General features: G+C 56.9%; 1 protein-coding gene across 2 annotated transcripts in view; it reads right to left on the bottom strand.

Moving 5' to 3' along the window:
• The window catches only part of EBF4 (EBF transcription factor 4), a 56,992-nt gene continuing 38,249 nt past the window's right edge, over positions 1-18,743 (bottom strand). For both annotated transcript variants that reach the window (XM_087853714.1, XM_045807965.2), the window contains exons 8-18: positions 8,887-8,968; positions 7,993-8,110; positions 7,766-7,899; positions 7,544-7,670; positions 5,872-5,960; positions 5,663-5,728; positions 5,384-5,561; positions 5,109-5,297; positions 2,596-2,793; positions 1,065-1,140; positions 1-819 (exon numbers count right to left, since the gene is read on the bottom strand). In XM_087853714.1, coding sequence (XP_087709840.1) covers positions 1,070-1,140; positions 2,596-2,793; positions 5,109-5,297; positions 5,384-5,561; positions 5,663-5,728; positions 5,872-5,960; positions 7,544-7,670; positions 7,766-7,899; positions 7,993-8,110; positions 8,887-8,968 — 1,252 coding nt within the window. In that variant the 3' untranslated portion in view covers positions 1-819; positions 1,065-1,069. The remainder of the gene's footprint in view (positions 820-1,064; positions 1,141-2,595; positions 2,794-5,108; positions 5,298-5,383; positions 5,562-5,662; positions 5,729-5,871; positions 5,961-7,543; positions 7,671-7,765; positions 7,900-7,992; positions 8,111-8,886; positions 8,969-18,743) is intronic.

Genomic DNA, 18,743 nt, shown 5'->3' with positions numbered 1-18,743 from the left:
CCAAGGAAGCAGCAAGAGAGGCCGGGTGGCCACCTGTGGCTGCGTTTATTGTTCTGTTTTCTCCAACCTCGGTAGAGCAGAATATGAGGCCAGCGGCAGCCAGGCCCATTCCATGGTACTACGGGGCCAGCCAGAGTCATGTGTGTGTGGGGGGGCAGAGTCCATGAGATATCCATGGGGAGGAAGACCCACAATTCAGGGGGCTTGGCGCTCCCTCTTCTGCACCCTCCATACCAAAAGCCCCCAGTGGGATTCATAATGTGGCAAGCATGAGTGTGCAGGCCTCGAAGGGTGCAGCCACGGGGGTCAAGCAGCCATTGGAAGCTCCATGGGAGCCTGGGCAGGCCTCCTGAGGCTGCTGGGTACCACCCCTTGCCCTGGAGAGAAGTCGGGATGCTGGGCCAGCTGAGATGGGTCAGACACAAACAGGACCTCCCCAGGCCACTTCTCCCTGAGCTGTCCTCTTTCCCACAGTCCCATCCCCTGCTCCTGTTGCCTGATGGTCCAGTCTGCACAAGGTCCATGTCTTCCGGAGGAACTGACCCAGCGAGGAAAGCCCAGCATCCCAGTAGCTCCCCGGGATGCTCTCCTGCCAAGAGCATCAGCACAGTGCTGGGGCTTCCAACCAGCCCCGAGAAAGGGAGGTGAGAGAAGCCCGTGGGGCTGGAGGCCTCAAGCACAAGGAGGCCTGTTCAGGCCTTTGGGCGGATGTCTGCCCGAAGCCCTGGCTCTGCATCGGTCTGTGCTGCCATCCAGGACGTGAGTGTGTATCCCCGAGGGACCTCTAGTCCGGGCTCGGTGGGGGCAACACCTGCAGACCTGGTGGAGAGAGGGAGAGAAGAAGGTCCTGGAAAAAGGCTGGCTGCAAGGGGACAGGAAACCACTTCTCTCCACTTGTTCAGCTTGGGCCACTGCAGGGGGGTGGCGGCGGGGGGGTGGCCCTGACAGCTGTCTAGGTAGGCCCTGGACAGGGAGACTCGGACCCCGGTCTCCACCCTTGCTAAAGTGTTTTGGAAAGTCTATCCAGGGCCAGGGGAGGAAGCAAGGCCCAGCCGGACACCTACCGTGATTAGGAGTACGCCAGGCCCTGAAGCCCCCGGGCTGAAGACTGGAACTTGTCGGAATCCTCAAAAGGCTGGTCTGTGGTAAGCAGAGAGAGGAACCATAAGCTAGGTGTGGCCTGGGGACCTTACCTGCCTGTGTGCTGGGGACAGCACGCAGGACATACGGCACTTTCTAAGGGCAGAGCTACGGAGAGCCTGGCAGGTGCTTGGCCGTTCCTGGTCCTGGCCTGCTCGGCACCGCAGACAGTTAGAGGTGTGCCCCTCACGCCTCTTAGGAGGTGCGGCCCCAGCCCCTTGCCTGCGTAACTGCCTCAATCGAAAAAGCTGACTCTGGGCTCCTATTCGCAGCCCTGCTTCCTCCACAGGGCCTGTGTCAAGGTGAGGAAACAGTGCCAGCTCAGAAAAGAGGTCAGCCTCTTGGAGTACAAACCCCTCACACGGCAGCAGCATGTCTCCCTCCCAGATGTCCACAAAATTCATCACTTCCATCATCCTCTCCCCTGCCGAAACCCCTGCCCCCACCGGTTCTCTCTGCTGGTGGGAGAAATCAGTGGCCTTCTGCTCCCCAAAACTCACATTTTAAGCTCCAGACACACTCAGGTTAAGAAAAAAATATCCAAAAGGTGGAAACAAGGCAAAAAAGAAAAGAAAAAGAAAAGAACATTCTAGGGCATTATCTAATGAGCCCACCCTAAGAATCATCTTATTTGAGGGATGTGTCTCCCTGACTCACTACACACTACTGGTTAGGGCCCAGGCTTTGTTAAGTTGGGTGTTGACTTGAAGGAGACTGATAACTGACAAATGACAACCATTTCACTAGTGGCATGTGGTGGGGTGACATCGTCTCAATTCTACATCCATAAAATGGGGGAGGGGGACCTGGGCTAACCCTCATCTAGAGTCAGTCCCCATTGGATGCCTGGGTGGCTCAGTCAGTTAAGCATCTGCCTTCGGCTGGGGTCATGATCCCGGTCCTGGAATCGAGTCCCACATCAGGCTCCCTGCTCCACGGGGAGTCTGCTTCTCCCTCTGCCTGCTGCTTCCCCTGCTTGTGCTCTCTCTCTCTGACAAATAAATAAATAAAATCTTAAAAAAAAAAAGTCAATCTCCTTTCATCCGCCAAGTGACCCAGTTTCTCCGGTGGACGTGGAGAGGCCCAGGTCAGAGGCCTGTAGGCGGTGTGGGGTTTCTCCAGCTCTGAGTGTGGGGTCCTTGCTCTGGGCTCAACCAGGTGGGGATGGGGCATGGGGATGGGGCCTTGGAGTGGTTTCCAGACCTCCAACTGGGATTTGAGTCTTCTCGGTCAAGTGGCCAAACTGACAGTATTCAGAGTGGTGACCACCCCAAGCGATGGGGCCCAGGGAAGTGGGATCCAGATGGACCTCCTGGGACCCCGGCAGAGCTCCCTGCTCTACACCCGCCAGGGGTACCTAGCCAACCAGCACAAGGCTCTGGTGAGATGTGGATGGAGTAGGCCCCTGAAGCCAGCCGCTCCACCAGGCCGTAGCGCGGCAGCACGATCACCCACCTGCAAGTCCCTCTCCGTGGGCTCTCGGGCAGGCCTGGGGTGGGGAGCTGGGTGGGCGCAGCACGGGGGCAAAGGCGCTCCTCTGTTTGACAGCGGAGATCATGTTGACAGGCGAGAAGGAGAAGACGCTGGTGGTGGGGGCAGCGGCCGGGAGGGACATGGAGGAGGCAGCGGCCAGCGGGGGGCTAGAGGGCATGACTCCGGGGCGGGGCGGGGAGGGACAGGCAGCAGGGAAGGCGGTGGGAGACACAACAGGGAGACAGCACCAGAGTGAGCAGCTCGGTTGGGGCCCTGGCATGGGCAGTGGGCCCCAGGTGGGCTGCTGACCCAGGCACCAGGCTCAGACCTCACTAGGGGGCTGCTGTGAGGGTCCTGGGGAGACCAATATCGGGCAGGGTCTGGAGGCAGGCTAGGAGTCCCTGGGGTCCTGGGCCAGCACTTGCCTTTTGGGGGGTTCTAAAGACCCTTTCTTGGGGCTGGAAACGACAGGGCCAGACTAGGTCAAAATCAAAGCAAAACCAGAACACCCAACAAAACCAAATATTGGGAGGTACCCCCAAAGATGAAAGATGTGGCAGAGAAAGAATAGAATAGGTCGGGGTTCCTGCTGAAGGCACTGGGATTCTGAGATGCTAAGGAACATTCGTGGGCCTTGAGGTACCAAGGTTAGAGTCAAAGATCAGGGTTCAGAGCAGAGCTGGGGCAAGTGGTTCTCTGCAAGCTTCATACAGGTCCTTGTCACCCCTAGCCAGGGCCTGGAGGCCTCCTATATCTCCCTCCTCCAGCCAGTCAATTTTAAACAAAAACACAGAGCTCCACATCCTTGCATCGTCCTGTTTGCAACCTCCTGGCCCTCCAGGGCTATGGAGTGCTCTCCTGGGATGAGCCAGGGAGTGTCCTGCACACAGGCTCTGGCTGTCCCTCTTTCCTGCGGCCTCCTCTCCTGGGGCCTTCGGGCACCTCTGGATCCTCCTTTCTACTTCCTCATCTAAGCCCGATTCCCTGCCTCTCTCCTCTGAATACCAATAAGGCTGTGATCTGAGTGTTGTCCAAGCAGCTAGCATGGGGTGGGGGTGTCTCTTTAAGACAGTGCTCACGGCTAGCTGATGAGGCCCATGGAGCTCCAAGGAGGGCTTGAGATGGATGCCAGAAAATGTACTGTATCTCTCAAGGCTGGGAGTTCACAGCCACTTACTGTAGCTTGGGTAGTACTGGGATTTGTCGGTCAAACTGGGAGTTGCTGGTGGCCAAAGCAGAAGACCAAGGGGAGGCCCAAGCAAACAGCCCCAGACCCTCTGGCTGGGGCAGTTCTGGATGTTATTTCAGGCATGTCCTGGCAAACTCAATGAGAATGATGCAGGGGATGGATGGGGACCCGGGTAAGACCTGGTCACAAGATAGGACTGACTCTTAGGCAAGTCCAGGGTGTTTCCAGCTGATGCTGGAAGCAGGGCGCAAGCTGCTCTAGAATTCTTGATCCTCTGGCTGAATGGGGAGATCCCAGATGGGAGGGTTTCTACCCCCTGGGGCAGTATGTTCCCCACTTCTGACTGCACTGTGTGGTGGAGGAGAGGGGCTGGTAGTCCAGACTCTACCAGTTTAAAATTCAAGGGGCACCCCGAGAGTCTTTAAGAATGCCATTCTAGATCTGGAGGAAGTGGGAGAAGTGGAGCCAGGCCTGGGCAGAGGGCCAGGAAACACAGGGGTTTAGGTAGGGACAGCAGCAGTTCACAGCCTGGGTGAACACGGGCATATGGGGCTTTGGGTCCCAGAAGCTGAGCCCAGGCTCGAACCCACAGCCAGAAAGAGCAGTCTGCAGGATGTGAAGTCATACACTCTACATCTGGGCACTTCACGCACAGTGGCGCATTCAGATCTGAGAACAACCCGCACCCATTTTACAGAGAGGAAACTGAAGTTGAAAGAAATAAAGTAACTTGCTGAATGTCTGACAGCTCCTGATTTGGACTTTCAAACCCTGACTCGAGCTGTCTGACACAGACTTTGCCTGCTCTTCCCTAGCTGATCACAGGGAGCCACATCTTCCCTCCTCCAACCCCTTTTTCCGACAGGTAGAAGCCCATTTTGGCTGAGGCATTAGTTCCCCAGGGCCTCCGGCAGGGGGCGCCAGCCTCCTCCCAAAGTCCTGGCATAAGACGGACGGGCGGCGGTCTGCCAGGTTTCGGCGGATGCCTCCCCCCCACCCCGCCCAGTTAAAGCCCTTTTCAGGAGGAGGGGAGGGCTAGAAACGAGGTGTGCAACTGCAATCCGCAAAGAGACGAGAGGTGCGGAACTGCTCCGGCCCCAGAGCCCGGGATGCAGCCGAGGGGTGGGGTCGAGGGGCAGGCGTCCAAAGGCAGAGACAGGATCACACGCAAAAAGGGCTAGCCCGGCTCCCGAGGGCCAGGCCGGGGTGGACCCTGGTGAGACAGTCGCCAGAAGCCCCCCACCCCCCTGGGCTGGGAGGGGGCAGGGCTGAGTCCCATGCGGCTCCCCGGGCCGGGGACACTCACTGGCGAAGGGCGAGGTGGCCGTGGAGCCATTGAGGAAGCTAGGGGACCCGGGCACGCCGAGGCCGGCCACGCCCGGCGCCCCGTAGCCGCCGAGGCCCGCGCCGAGGCCGCTGCCGTAGCTGCTCTGCTGCGAGCCGGGGCTGGGCGCGAACCCGCGCGGGGACGCGCTGCCGCAGCTGCGCGCGTAGCCTGCGAGAGAGGGCGGTCAGGCGCGCGGCGCGGGCGGGCGGGCGCGGGCGGGCGCGGGGGGCTGCGCGCGGGGCGGCGGGACGAACCCGGCTCCGGGCCCGGCGTGGCGTCCCCGACGGCGATGGCCAGCGGGCTGCTGAAGGCGTTGATGCCCACGACGGCGGGGTGAGGGTGGCTCGGGGCCAGGGGTCCGAGCGGCGCGGGCGCGCGGGGGGCGCTGTACAGAGCCTCGGCCACGTCCGCCGCGCGCTTCAGGAGGAGCTCCTGCGAAGACAAGAGCGGGGCACGGCCGGGGCAGCCGCAGGCGCCAGGAGGGGGACAGCCCCCGGCCTGGCGGCGCGAGGAGGCGGGCGGAGGCGCCATACCTGGTTGCTGCTGGGCACTCCGTACAGGGCCTCCGCCAAGTCGGCCGCCCGCTTCAACAGCACTTCCTGGGGGCGGGGGAGGAGACAGCGGGACGGAGGGCCAGCCCCTGGGGGCGGCCGAGGGGCCGGGCGTCCCCTCCGCCCACCCCCTACCCCCCGCCCGGGCCACAGGTCCCCCTCATCCCCGGTCCCCCGCCCCCTCTGGGTACCTTGGGCAGCCTCTCGGGATCTCCGGGGTGTCTGGGGATGGCTTTCTGTAGCCTCTGGAATCCGTAGTCAATGGTGGGCTCATTCAGGGCTGGGGAGAAGGGCGGCGTTTGGAGGACCCCCTCCCAGCGCCCGCCGCAGGGCCAAGCCCGCCAGCAACCAGTCCGGGAGCCTCGCTGCAGACCCCCTCCACCAAGCCCAGCGCAAAACTCCGGGCACACGGGTCAGCGAGGTGCGGTTCGCGGAGTGTCCTCAGTTCCTTTCTTTGCGCATTCATTCAACAAATATTTACTGAGCCGGGCCCTGTGCCAGGCTTGGCGTTAACACACAAGCACTGTACCATCCCATCTGTGATTCGAAAAAAGGCAACTGTATAGACGTATTAGCTTCTATATTCCTAGGGGCAGGGCTGGAGGGAGAATTTTCTGCCTGCATTATCAGGAGTCACGTATTAATTACAAAAGTTAAAAACTCCAACAGTCTCCATTTATCACAGCTCTGGGGACTCTCAGCAGCATCTGATCGTTAGAAGTTTGTGTGGGCCCGGGGGAAGGGACTGGCCACATCCGGCGCTCTGCAGACCAGGCACCCCATGCCCACCTCCTCCAGCCTGGCCTGGACCAACTCACCAAGCCTCAAAGCCCCACCCACTTCCTTCACGTCCAACTCCAGATTTAGTGAATTTCCTTCAGTTTCCCCCGACGTGTAAAGCACTCATTCCCAGGTCTTCGCATTTGCCATTCCTTCTCCAGGACGGCCTTTCCTTCCCCAGCTCAGCCTCCCTATTCATCCCTGCAGTCTCCGCTTAGCCCAGTTAAGCCCACACTGCCTCCTAGAGGTCCCTCCCTTCCCTCCACCTGTAACTTACCCACCTCACACTTCGTTCCCAGCTACGTACGGCCCCTTCCCCTTAGACTGTAACTCCCTAGCAGTAAGTAGCATCGCTACCGAGTGTCCGGTGCGGTGCAGGGAACAGTTAGGAGATTATCTGCGGAGAGGAGGACGGGGAGAAGTGGGTGGCTGGGGTGGGGCAGGAGGAGGAAGGTGGACAGGGTCCTGGCCAGTGGTCAAATCGGGCCGGGATGGGGGATTCTACACTCCTGTCTTGTGTTAACTTCTCCCCTGGTTTCCTGCAAGGGCTGTCCACACACGCGCACACACACACACACACACACACACACACACACACACACACACCCGCCTGTTTAGGCCCACACAGAGGGAAGACTGGGGTGGTTTGGGGAACCAAGAGGCCCAGGGGTAGGTTAGGGAGCATTGAGCCTATTTTGGGGAACCTTTGAAATAGACGTGCCGCTGGAGATATTCCAGACCCTGGGGAGTGTGTGCGGGGGTGGGAGTGGGGGTCGGGTGGGGAGTGCCCTGGCGAGGAGGCCCTAGGCAGGGCTAAAGTCTCGGCAGGGCTGAGACTCCAAGCCTGGGAGGGGACTGAGGAGTCAGGCCAGAGAAACTGAGGGGCTCAGTCAAAGAAGGTCCTTCGCGAGGAGGGGGCAATGGGTTTCGGCGGGGAAGAGGCGGGGCCACCGCTTAGCGGGCGTGGCCACACCTTAGATACTAGCTAACTCAGAGACCCGGCTCCGGAGCACAGGGTGGGGCTCCTTCCAGCAACCATAGGCCTCTCTGCCCCCACCCCCTGTCCGCCGCCTGACTCCTTACCTGTGTAGACAAAACGGCCGGGGGCTCCCTTGCAAAATTGCTTGGACTTGTAGGACAGGGTCACTTCCACCACCCCGGGAATGTGCCGCGGGGGCGTCTGAACCCGTATGGCGTGGGGCGTGATGAGCTGCGAGGGGAGAGGGGAGGCCTGCGGGTTCCAGCCCGGGGCGAGGGGAGGGCCCAGCCGCGAGGCCCCGAGGGAGACTGGCGGGGGTGGCCCACCTCGCTCCACACGAGCACGTTCCCGAACACGACCTGCAATCCGTCGAAGAAATTGTCGCCGATGACAATGACGGTGGCGCCTCCTGTGGTCCAGCCCTCCCCGGGGCTGATGGCCTTGATACAGGGGGTGGCAGCTGGGAGGCAGGAGAGGAGACAGGTCAGGGGCCTGCACCAAGGTGGGGACTGGGGGCTGGCTGGGCCCGGGGGGGGGGCGGGGGAATCCTGACCTTCAGAGGGGTCCAGGCGGCGCGCCCTGCGACCATGCTTGGAGTTGTTGTGCACAAACATGTTGTCGGACACGGCCAGCACGTGTCCGTCCACACTCACTGTCGTGGACACCACCACCTGCAAGGAGAGCCGAGGCCCCCCTGGCTGAGGCCCTCAAGGGCTCCCTGCAGGGGACTGTTGTGGGCCATTAGCAACTTGGCGAGGGCGGCTGGAGACTGGAGCTCAGACTCCGGGGCATGGAAAAGAGCTTCCCCCAGGGGCTGAACTGGTGGAAGGGGGGCAGGCAGTGAGGTCAAGTGACAGCCCAGATGCACTATCTCTGGCTGCCCCGGGGAAGTGACCCCAGGAACTAGAAAAATCAAGAGCCCTGAAACAATCTCTGGCTCCTTGGGCAGAGCGGCTACTGTGTCTGCGTGTACACACCCTGGGCTGTATCCCTGAGGTTCCAAGGCCGGATGTGTCTTAGGCAAGTGGAAGTGAGAGTTTTGACTAAGGGGGGAGGCAGCATCAGCCTGAGAAACCATCAGCAGGAGCCCCCGCCCTTGGGAGGAAACGGGCTGCCTCCTTCTCTACCCCCCCCCTTCACTGAGAGGGGTGTGCAGGTTGGGGATGTACTAAGGGCAGCTGCTCTCTGCTTCACGCTATGCAAATTAGCCGGGTCGTTAATCATGTAAAAATGTCACAATTAGCATCTCCTTAAGTGGGACTCTAATGAAGCCTCCCTTGGCAGCCAGCATAAGCTGAGAGGGAGCTACCCCACCCCCAGCAGGTGCCGGGCCCTAGAGCACAGGGCTGGACAGAGATCTGCCTTGGGGCTTTCCCCAGGGTGGCAGGACCATGGCCTTCCCCACCCACCCCTTCCTGCTGGAAGCGGACCCCTCTCCCAGACCCACCTGGAAGCGGCGCATGTCTCGGGGATTCCCTGCATTCTTTAGGCAGTTCTGGTTGCACTTGAGGAAGAACTTGAGGAAGAACCTGAAACAGTGTGGTGGGGGGGGGGGCTCAGGCGCTGGGGTAGGGGGTCTAGGAACGGATGAAGATCCAGCTGCTCCCCTCCATGCCCCTTCCCAGCAGGGCGACTCCCCTCCACCTGCCCACCAAAGGCACACACCCCGTGCTCCCACCACCAGCTGTGTCTATACAGAATGCCTGCGATACACCAAGTAGAGCCTTCCTGACAACTAACTCACAGCACAGAACATCCACCCCCGCCCCCAGCGTAGGATCGCACAGGGCTTATCTATCCCACAGAGCATACACCCATCACACCCACCCAAAGGATAGTCACCATAAATACTATGTCCATTATATATGCGATATATACCTGTTACGCATTATACCCACCACGCAATGTATATGCCATATGTGGTGTGTACTCACACCTGTAAACTTATCCCACACCGTGTGTATCCGTCATACTGTATGGGCGTCACTCGGGCAGGGCCTCGCCATCCCACAGCACGTCCCTCCTCCCGAGTATACTATCCCCCACGCAACGTACTCATAGTAATACACCCATTGTATGTACCGTATGTGACTTACATACTGTTACTCACAAGGCACAGCCATCACACACAGTGCAGACTCACTCTACCCAGAGTATAGCCTTCACAGAGCACATACAATACAGATTCCACATACAGCCTATAGACATCGTCCACATATGGCCTACTACTCCCACAGAGTCTACACTCATCACGGGCAGCGTATGCCCGTCCTATCCGTGTATGCACAGAAAGAGTGTGTCTATTAATAGACCCCCGTGTGTTGTATATGATTACCCAAAATACAGTCATTGCAAATGCAGTACAGTCATCACAAATAGCAGGCAGATCGCCCTTCCTCCTTCGCAGAAGATCCCCCCCACCAACAAATCCCTCTTGCACACAGCTCTCGCTCACACACAGCAGACTCCCTGGCACGGCACATGCCGCCCAAACGGATCCCCCGTGCATATATACTACACCCATTATACACACAGCAACGACCTCATCAGACAGAGCCCATCCCCATCACACACACATGGTGTACTTGTCAGACACGCCGTACAGATGCACAACGAATACCTTCTTTTTCACATACAGTAATTGGAAAAAAGCACAGGATATGCAGTGATGAGTCTGGTGTTTAGACAAACACATGAGAACTTGGTCCTCCAGTCCTTCTAGGAAGTTGGCTGGGAGGGTGGGGCCTCTGCCTTGCCAGCCACCAGGGAGGTAACCAAGGATAATACTCTGGATTTGGGCTCTTAGTGAACTCAAACTACTATTGATATCTGCCCTAGCCCCTGCAGGACCCTGCGAGCATCTGGGGAGATGCCCTTTGCACACTAGGGCAAGCAGGGCTAACGTCTGCAGGAGTTGGGGTCCTGGGGTACCTGGGTGCTTAGTCATTAAGCGTCTGCCTTCGGCTCAGGTCATGATCCCAGGGTCCTGGGATCAAACCCCGCATCAGGCTCTCTTCTCTGTGGGAAGCCTGCTTCTCCCTTTCCCACTCCCCCTGCTTGTATTCCCCCCCTCTCTCTCTCTGTCAAATAAATAAAATATTTTTAAAAAAACAAAACGAGTTGGGGTCCTGGCACGCGGCCCACCTCCTGGGCCATTCCCTGAGCTCTGCCAGCGCCCGTCCTCATTTTACCAGCCCCCCGGTTTTGAACCCCAAATCTGAATATCCAACTTAACTCCCTAGAGTTGCCTCCCAAGCCTGCAAGCATGAACATCCCATTGAGAGGAAGATTTGTCACAGGATCTAAAAGCTAGCTCCCAAAGAGGAGGTCCCCAAGTGCTGGTAGGGGTGGGCACCCCCCCTGGAATGAGGTGTCCCAAGGGGCCGCCCCTCATTAGGAGTTGGAACCAGTCATTTTCCTAGACATGCACCTCCACCCAGGCCCGGCCTCTGTCCACCAGGCCGACACCTGACCACGTGTCATACTCCCCCACACAGTGAATACCCTTCTGGGAACCCCCTTCACTTTCCTTTCTCTAGGCATGTTACATCCGCACACATTTCCGTCCACAGTGAACACCCCCTGAAACACTTTCATGTAGTGTAGACCTCTCCACCCCTACGGTGGAGCATTCTGAGAGGCAGCTACCCCGTATGACCGCAAACAGAGCACGCCCACCATGGAGACCCTCCACACTCACCCCTACCGGATACACTGCTGTGCAGACTGCTTATCTGCCCCCAAACAGTGGTCACCTCAGTGTCGATGCCCTACGTACCCATAAGGTCACCCCAAAGTGCAGCTACCTCCAGTGCTCCCAAACAGCATGCCTGCTCAGGACAGACACTCCATTTATCTCACGCCATCTGCCATAGTACTGATTTCCCGTGAGACACCTCATGGTGTCCCCCCTGTGCCCGCAGGATGCACCTTCTGCATGCCCCACGTTTACATGACATAAAGCGTAGACATCCTCATCACGAGTGGTGCAGACCACTTCACTTGAATTCCATATTCATGTGCTCAGTCCTTTTGAAGGCGCTAGAAGGAGGACTGCAGACGTCAGCATAGGGACAGCTCCTGTCCTGACAGGGATTAATGCTAGCCCTTGCGTATCACTGATGACACAAGCATGGGAGTGTCCCACAGGGGACACACACTTCTCTTACATCCACACACATGCCCACTGTACCCAACCCCACTCCCAAACCTACAGAGTCCAGGGGAAGGGTTCCCGAGACAGGGCCCGAGATGCGGGCTCTGGCCCAGGTGCTGACTCCCTTTGTGGCATCTCTAACATGGCATCTCCATCCACCAGGAGAACTGGGAGTAGAAACTGATGGCTGCTGAGATGCCTTCCAGGGACAGCCTCTGGGACACCCTCTATTTCCAACCTCCCACGGCCTCACTCCTGCTTCCTGTGCCGGTCTGCCCCCCACCCCGGGGAACCCCCTCAGCCTTTCCTCAGCACATCTTCCCACCCTTTCTCTTTCCAGTATCACTCACTTCCAGAAATAAGTCATGGGTGGTATTTGTCCTGGGTCTACACTGGTTCCTACTCCCTGCCTGGCCAGACTTTTCTGGCCATTCTAGACTTCAGGGACTGCCCCTCCCTGGGAGCCCCAGGGCCCAGCCTGCACCTCCATCTCTGTGGACCTGTCCCAGAACATCTCTGTTTTTAAGCCTGTTGTAGAGTGGTGGCGAGGAGGAAGCCGCCACACAAGGCCAGGCCCTCCCTGGGGTGTCGGAGGGCAGTTCCCTAGCTCCTTCCCCCTGAACTTCTAGCTCAGAGCTGCACGCAGCGAACGCCAATGAAGACAGAGCAGCTAAATCTCACCCGATGCCAACCGGTGGTCCGTGAGGCTGCTTCCAGCCAGACGGGGCCGAGCCGATGCAAACAGCCTCCAGAGCGCCCGCCGCTGCCGCGGTGTACCCCCGACCCCGCAGCAGCCTCAGGAGAGCTAAGAAAAATGACCCACAAGTTGAAAATAAGGCAACATGATGAGTAGGAGTCCTTTCAAAGTCACTCTGGAACAGTGGTTTTCCAAGTGTGCCACTTGGGTCAGCGGCGGCAGCAGCACCTGGGAATTCGCTAGAAACGCAGAACGTCAGGCCCTGACCCACGCAGACCCTTCAGGTAGCACGCAGTCATCTGTGTTTTCATAAGCCTTCCAGGTGATTCGGATGCCTCCTAAAATTTGAGGGGCACTGATCTAGAACGACGCCCATCCAATACGGCAGCCTCTAGCTCCGGGTGGCCCCGAGCCCTTGCAGTGCGGCTTGCGTTGAGATGTAAGTATGAAATACACGCCGAATTTCAACGACTTACTTAGGAAAACAAAAAACAAACAAAACACAGAATGTAAAATGCTGACTAGGAACATTTTTGTATTGATTACATGTTGAAATAATATTTTAGGTATTAGAAAATAATATTTTTTGTTTTTTAAAATGTGGCTACGGTGAAAGTTTAAAATCACATTTGTGGCCTGTATTCTATTTGTATTGGACAGTGCTGCTCTGCTCCAGGGGACTGTGTTAACACAGCCACCGCAGTGTTCTCTCGTTCTCGGGGGAACGGGGGACATGACTTCGACTTGAATTTGCTATTGACTGGGGCCTCGACTCTGTGAAGGCGGTGCTGATTTGCAGGAAAATGATAAGATGCAAATGATTTTTATTGGGAGAAGTAAATAATTTCTGTTTGGTAGAGAAATTTGCCCTGAAGCTCGTAATTGTATCGTCCTATGGACATTAACTAGCTTTGTAGCTAACTTGGCAATTTTTTTTAAAGATTTTATTTATTTATTTGAGAAAGAGAGAGAGAGAGATAGGAAGAGAGCGCACAGGCAGGGAGGAGAGGGAGAGGCAGGTTCCCTGTGCGGGGTGGGGGCGACGCGGGGCTCTATCCCGGGACCCTGAGATCATGACCTGAGCTGAAGGCAGACTGAGCCACCCAGGTGCCCCCTTGGCAACTGTATTCCAGTGTTTTTACCTACCCCATTTCTTCTCCCTTCCTCCTTCCCTGGAAAGAGCCTGGCAGGGTCTGGGTCAGTGAGGACCCAGTTCTGGGGCCCGGGACATCCCACAGGGCCCCGAGGCAGGAGACTGCACGGGCACTTGGTTGAGAGGCTATGAAGCCTTGCCTGTCACCAGGGAAGCACCCACCAGCCAAGCCTGGATAAGCCTGGGGGAGGGGCATTTTCTAAGCAGCCCCCACCATGAGGCCAGAATGAGCCTGGGGGAGCCCCTTTCCCTGGCTGGGCTGGGCTGGGGGAGGGGTGGAAAAGCAAGACCAGGCCAAGCGAACAGCCCTGGCTGACCTGAGTATCCCCAAGGAGAGTGAGCATTTTAGGATGCTCCCTGGGTCACAACAGGACTTGTGCAGAGGGCCATCCCCCCTGTGGCCATGAGGCTCTAAGAGGGCAGGTCTCCTTATCTGGGCCTCACAGGAAGAGGAGCAAGAGAGACGTGAAGTCCCAGGCCTGCCATTAGGCCATTAGAATACTGTAAGAAAAATACCAATAATACAAGCACGAGTTACAAATAAAATACAAAACTACACACACACACACACACACACACACACACACACACACACGTAAAAAGTGATCCAGGTCTAATCTCTCAAGCACTTAGCAAGAGCCTGGAACTCTGTTGAGCTCATGTTGGCGTTACCTTGTTTAATCCTCTCCTAACCCTGAGGCGGTGGAGGTCTGCAATCATTCCCACTTGACAGATGAGGAAACCAAGGCCAAGCAAGAATAAACTAGGAAGTCACAGTAAACCCCAAAGTCTGGTTACAAGCTCGGGACTCTATGCACCACCGATACTGACAGGAGTCATGGAAAATTCCCTCTCACTGGGGCTCTCAGAGTCCAGCCCTGCTCCAGCCCCGAGGCTGGTGAGAAAGCCTCCTTCAGAAGGAGCTCTGAGAGGCAGGCTGTACGGGGACACATTTAGCCATTTCGTGGCGATGTCCTTGAGGTCACAAATTCAGCAAGGCTGCAAAGGAGACTCAGGTCCCCTTGCTCCTAATTGGAGGCCCTTGGCTGTTGTGACCGCTGCGCTCAGTCCGAGAAGATATTCAGGATTAAAGTCCCGTTGCCCCAGACGAGCCAAGAGTTGATCCTCGTTGAAATTCAGTGAAGGGTACTGGTAGCTCATTATTCCCTTCTGGCCTAGATGTCCAACATTCCCCATTATAAAAAGTGTAATGAAAGACCAGATGCAGAGCTGCGGACAGTGGTTATCCAGCTAATAGGGTGATTCAAGGGTGGCCGCTACACATCGTGACTCGGAGTCCTCCGATTTAAGCGCAAGGTAAGAGCAGTTCGCTCGCACACCTGCCTTCCCACAGCCCGAACGTGACTGAGCCTTCCTCGTCGCTCCTATAAATGCTTTTATCCCTCCCTGTAAAAACAACTCGAGATGAAATGAAAATGAACCTTCCTGTCAATGGAATAATCCCTCCCAAGGAAGCAAATGTTGGATTGACTGAGACTCCAGTGCAAACATCTGATGTATATATACCTTCTCAGGGTGACACTGCTGCGTAAGGAGAGCTCCCCGGCACAGCGCTCTTCTCCGAAGCGACTCCGTAGATAAAGAAACTTGTGGAGGTGAGTAATGTGAGTCCCCTACAAACACTGGGTTCTCAGGGGGTAGACAGCACTGTCCAGGTGCCATAGGGTGGGTGGGTGCCTGCTGGATTCCCCCAACCCCGGCTGCTGTGAACGCTGGCTGTTAAAGGGCTCACAGCTGCCCCCGCTATCCTCAAGTTATCCTCGGCCAGAAGCATATGGTCCTCACCAGCAGCCCCAGCCAAAGACAGACTGACGTCACATGGAGGACCAACTCCCAGTGCTTTCCATATTCCGGAACTCCCCAAGGGCTCAGGCTGGTGCCAGACACCAGGGGAGACTGTCTCCTTGCTCAGCTTCTCCTGAGGATGCTGTGCCCCTCTTTTTCTTCCCAGAGCTCCTCCAATAAACCCCTTTGACAAGCACCCCCATCTCCAGCTCGGCTTCTAGGAATCTCATCCTATGATACCAGGTCACAGAGTTTTGCACCACCTTTTCCCTCCTGACATCCCATGAGAGAGTCACTGAGAGCAGGAATCATGTTCCCACTTCCAGAGGGAAAGCTGTTAGTAATTAAAAGAGCAGGACTGAGCCCAAGGATGCTTGCAACTCCAGGATTGTCAGGAGCTGGGGAAGGAATGTCTAGATTACAAGTGCTGTCCAAGAGAGCTTTTCCCAACATGATACCCACTAGCCACATGTAGCTATGAACACCTGCCATGAGGCCAACGTGACTGAGAAACTGTTTTCAATTTTGTTTCATTTTCATTTATTTACTTGTATTGGTTTTTTAGAAAAGATTTTATTTTTGTGTAATGTCTACACCCGACGTGGGACTTGAACTCACAACCCCGAGCTCAAGAGTCCCACGCTCCACTGACAGCCAGCCAGGCGCCCCATTGTTTCGTTTTAATTTAAACTGAGCTTGTCACATGCGGCTCACGGCCACTGACCATAATGGGCGGTACAGCTCAAGAAAGAGCAAGTGATGTGAATGGGGACATGGGTTGGGGCAGGGTGTTCCAACAAGCGTCCTGCGAATACCTTGGGAGAGAAAGCAGATTGGGAGCAACGTGTAGAAGAAAACGAGCTGTTTCTAAGTCCACAGCTGGCATTACAGCCTGGGATGGGGAACGGGGGCCGGGAGAACTCTCTGCTAATTCTGACTCCAAAGGGCTTGCCTGCGCGCTCATGAGCCTCAGAAGAAACAGAACATCTTCCGGGGCAGGGTCTGCGCCCTGTCCTCACTGTCGGCTGCTCCCTGCCCGCAGCTCAAGGACAGAGGAGGAGCCAGAGGGCTGGACCATTCGTTCCCTCGTTCACGCAACACACCCACCGAAAAAGATGTATTAAACACCTTACGTGTGTCAGGCAGTGCAATCTAGAGGTGAACAAGGCCTTGAGGGCATTACAATCCAGCAGGAAAGAGAGAAAGCTAACGTCCACTCAGTACGATAGGGTGGTGGACACGGCTGTGTAACTCGCCCAGGGTAACTGCGGCGGCCACTGGGCCTGGCAGGGATGGAAGGGCTCCTACCGGCCGCATTTCATCTTGGGCATTTGGGGCCTTGAAAGACCAGGGGGCATTTTCCCTCAAAGAGGAGTGAGAGGCAGGGGCCCTTCATGCAAAGGGAATAAATAGTCCTGCCAAAGGACCGGGGGCGCACGGCACACTTCCCCGGTGGTAGCCGACAAGATGGAGGAGGAGAGCTGCGGACCAGGGTCTGGGGGGTTTGGCACCAAATCCTGGGGGATTTGGAAGCTGTGGGTGATGGGGAGTCAGCAGAGGGTGGCTTACTGGCTGTGTCCTTTGGAAGCATTTTGCCTCCAGGGAAGTGGGCACCAACGGGCCTAGGGATGACAAGCGAGGGGGTTGGCGTGATAATCCAGGCCCGGGTTGGGGTGGCCCAGAGGGGGCTGGCACACGCTACTTCCTGATCTCAGCCTGGGGCAGCGGCCAAAGCCAAGTGTCCCCAGGGCCACAGCCACCTGCCAGGCCTGGACCTGGCCTCCCCACCATGATCCCTACTTGGGGCAGAGGTGGCTACAGTGCAGATGGGCTGGGGGACTATAAATAGCTGGGGCGCATACATTAGCATGGCAATGCACCCGCACCCCATCCTCTATGCTAATGGCCCACCATGCGCCTGAACACCTTCTGTTCCCCTGCATGCATTTGCATGCACAATTAGCATAATCTTGTATAATTAATGAACAGCGTCAATTTTAGCTCCTAAGTAATTTGATTAACATGTTGATAGGGCACTTACTAGGCTCTCCAAACCTCAGGGCTGGGCATGGGGCCTGAGGAGAGGGGGAGAGGTGGTAAAGAGACTGCCATGGGGGCTCCCAGCTGCCCATGAAGAGCGGTGGTGACTCCACTTCCCTGAGGGAGGGATGGAGGGCTAGGGGGGCTGCTAATGGGAGGCCTCTGGGTGCCCCACGTGGAGCGGCAGGGCCAGGCTGGAGCACAGTTAGAGTGGGTCACCTAAGCATAAAGCCCATTTTGTGCCCATGTGGACAGAGACACACACATGCATCCCCTGCATGGCCCCCCAGCCTTGGGAGTCCTCTGTGAATGCAGGATGCTGGACACCAAGGGAAGAACAGAAGAGGAGCAGGTATGGAGAAAAGGTAGGAGGGATGGGGAACTGAGGGGCTGGACAGGCAGATGGAATCCACAGAGGGGGGAGATGTGCTGGTAAGTAATTTGAGGATATGGAGGGGAACGGAGGGGTCCTGAGACGGAAGGGACGAAGTTGTGTGTTCTTCTGGCTTTGGGTGGGTGAGCCAGGCTCCCAAGTCAGAAACCTTGGCACCTCCTGTTTATGAATCATGTGAGAGGCAGAGGCTGGGGGTCGGCGAGGCCTGGCACTCTCCTTAATGTGCTAAGTGACCCAGGGCAGAGAGGACAGCAGGCTGAGTGTTGCCCCCTTCCCATTCAGAGACGTTCTATTCCCACCCCAGACATCCCAGGAGCCCAGGCAGAGGCTCCCACTCCTCTCCTGCTCATCTCTGAGCGTGGTCAGAGTCAGGAAGCTTTTCCTTAGTTCTGACTGAACTTCTCGGTGCTGATGGGCTATCAGGGTGAGGGCGGGCCGCGGTAAGAAATGATATTGTGGCAGGCCCTGCATAAGGACATCTTACTTAACTTCGCAACATCCCTATCAGGTGGGTTAAGAGTCGGCTCCCTGTTACAAATGAGGAAACTGAAGCTGAGGGAGGTGGGGTCTTGCTCCAAGGCATCTGGCCAGACATTCCATGTTGGCTTGAGTCTCCCAACTCTGAATAACCCTTAACTTTATGGGGAGAATTTATCATTCAAATTGCAGACAGGTGATTTGCTAGCCATCTCCCACTCCACCTATTATGGTCCCCTAGACTTCCTCATGCCCGTGTTTCTTCTCCAATTTCCTCTGAGGGCACTGTCCACACACAGCCCCAGTCCTGCCTCAGCGTGGGTGCCACTCTGACCCTGAGCTCAGCTTCGGCTGCCCAGAGGGTTTCCCTTAAATCTCTGTTCCGAATTAGGGGTGGCTTGGGGAGCCCTGGGGGCCATGTGGGAATCTCACATGAACCCCCTCTGCTTCTCTCTCTCTCTCAAATGCTCCCAACTCTGAAAGGAGTGCAGTGGGGAAGGAAGTGCAGTTCATTCTGCAGGCAAGAGGGAAACCTCAGTCCCACCTCAGCATTGACCCAGCAGTGAGGTTCTAGGACCCCA

The sequence above is a fragment of the Ursus americanus genome, chromosome 22 (genome assembly GCF_024610735.1).
Source record: "Ursus americanus isolate L20-20 chromosome 22, mUrsAme1.1.p, whole genome shotgun sequence".
Classification (NCBI taxonomy): domain Eukaryota; kingdom Metazoa; phylum Chordata; class Mammalia; order Carnivora; family Ursidae; genus Ursus; species Ursus americanus.
This window is presented reverse-complemented; position numbering and strand designations above follow the sequence as displayed.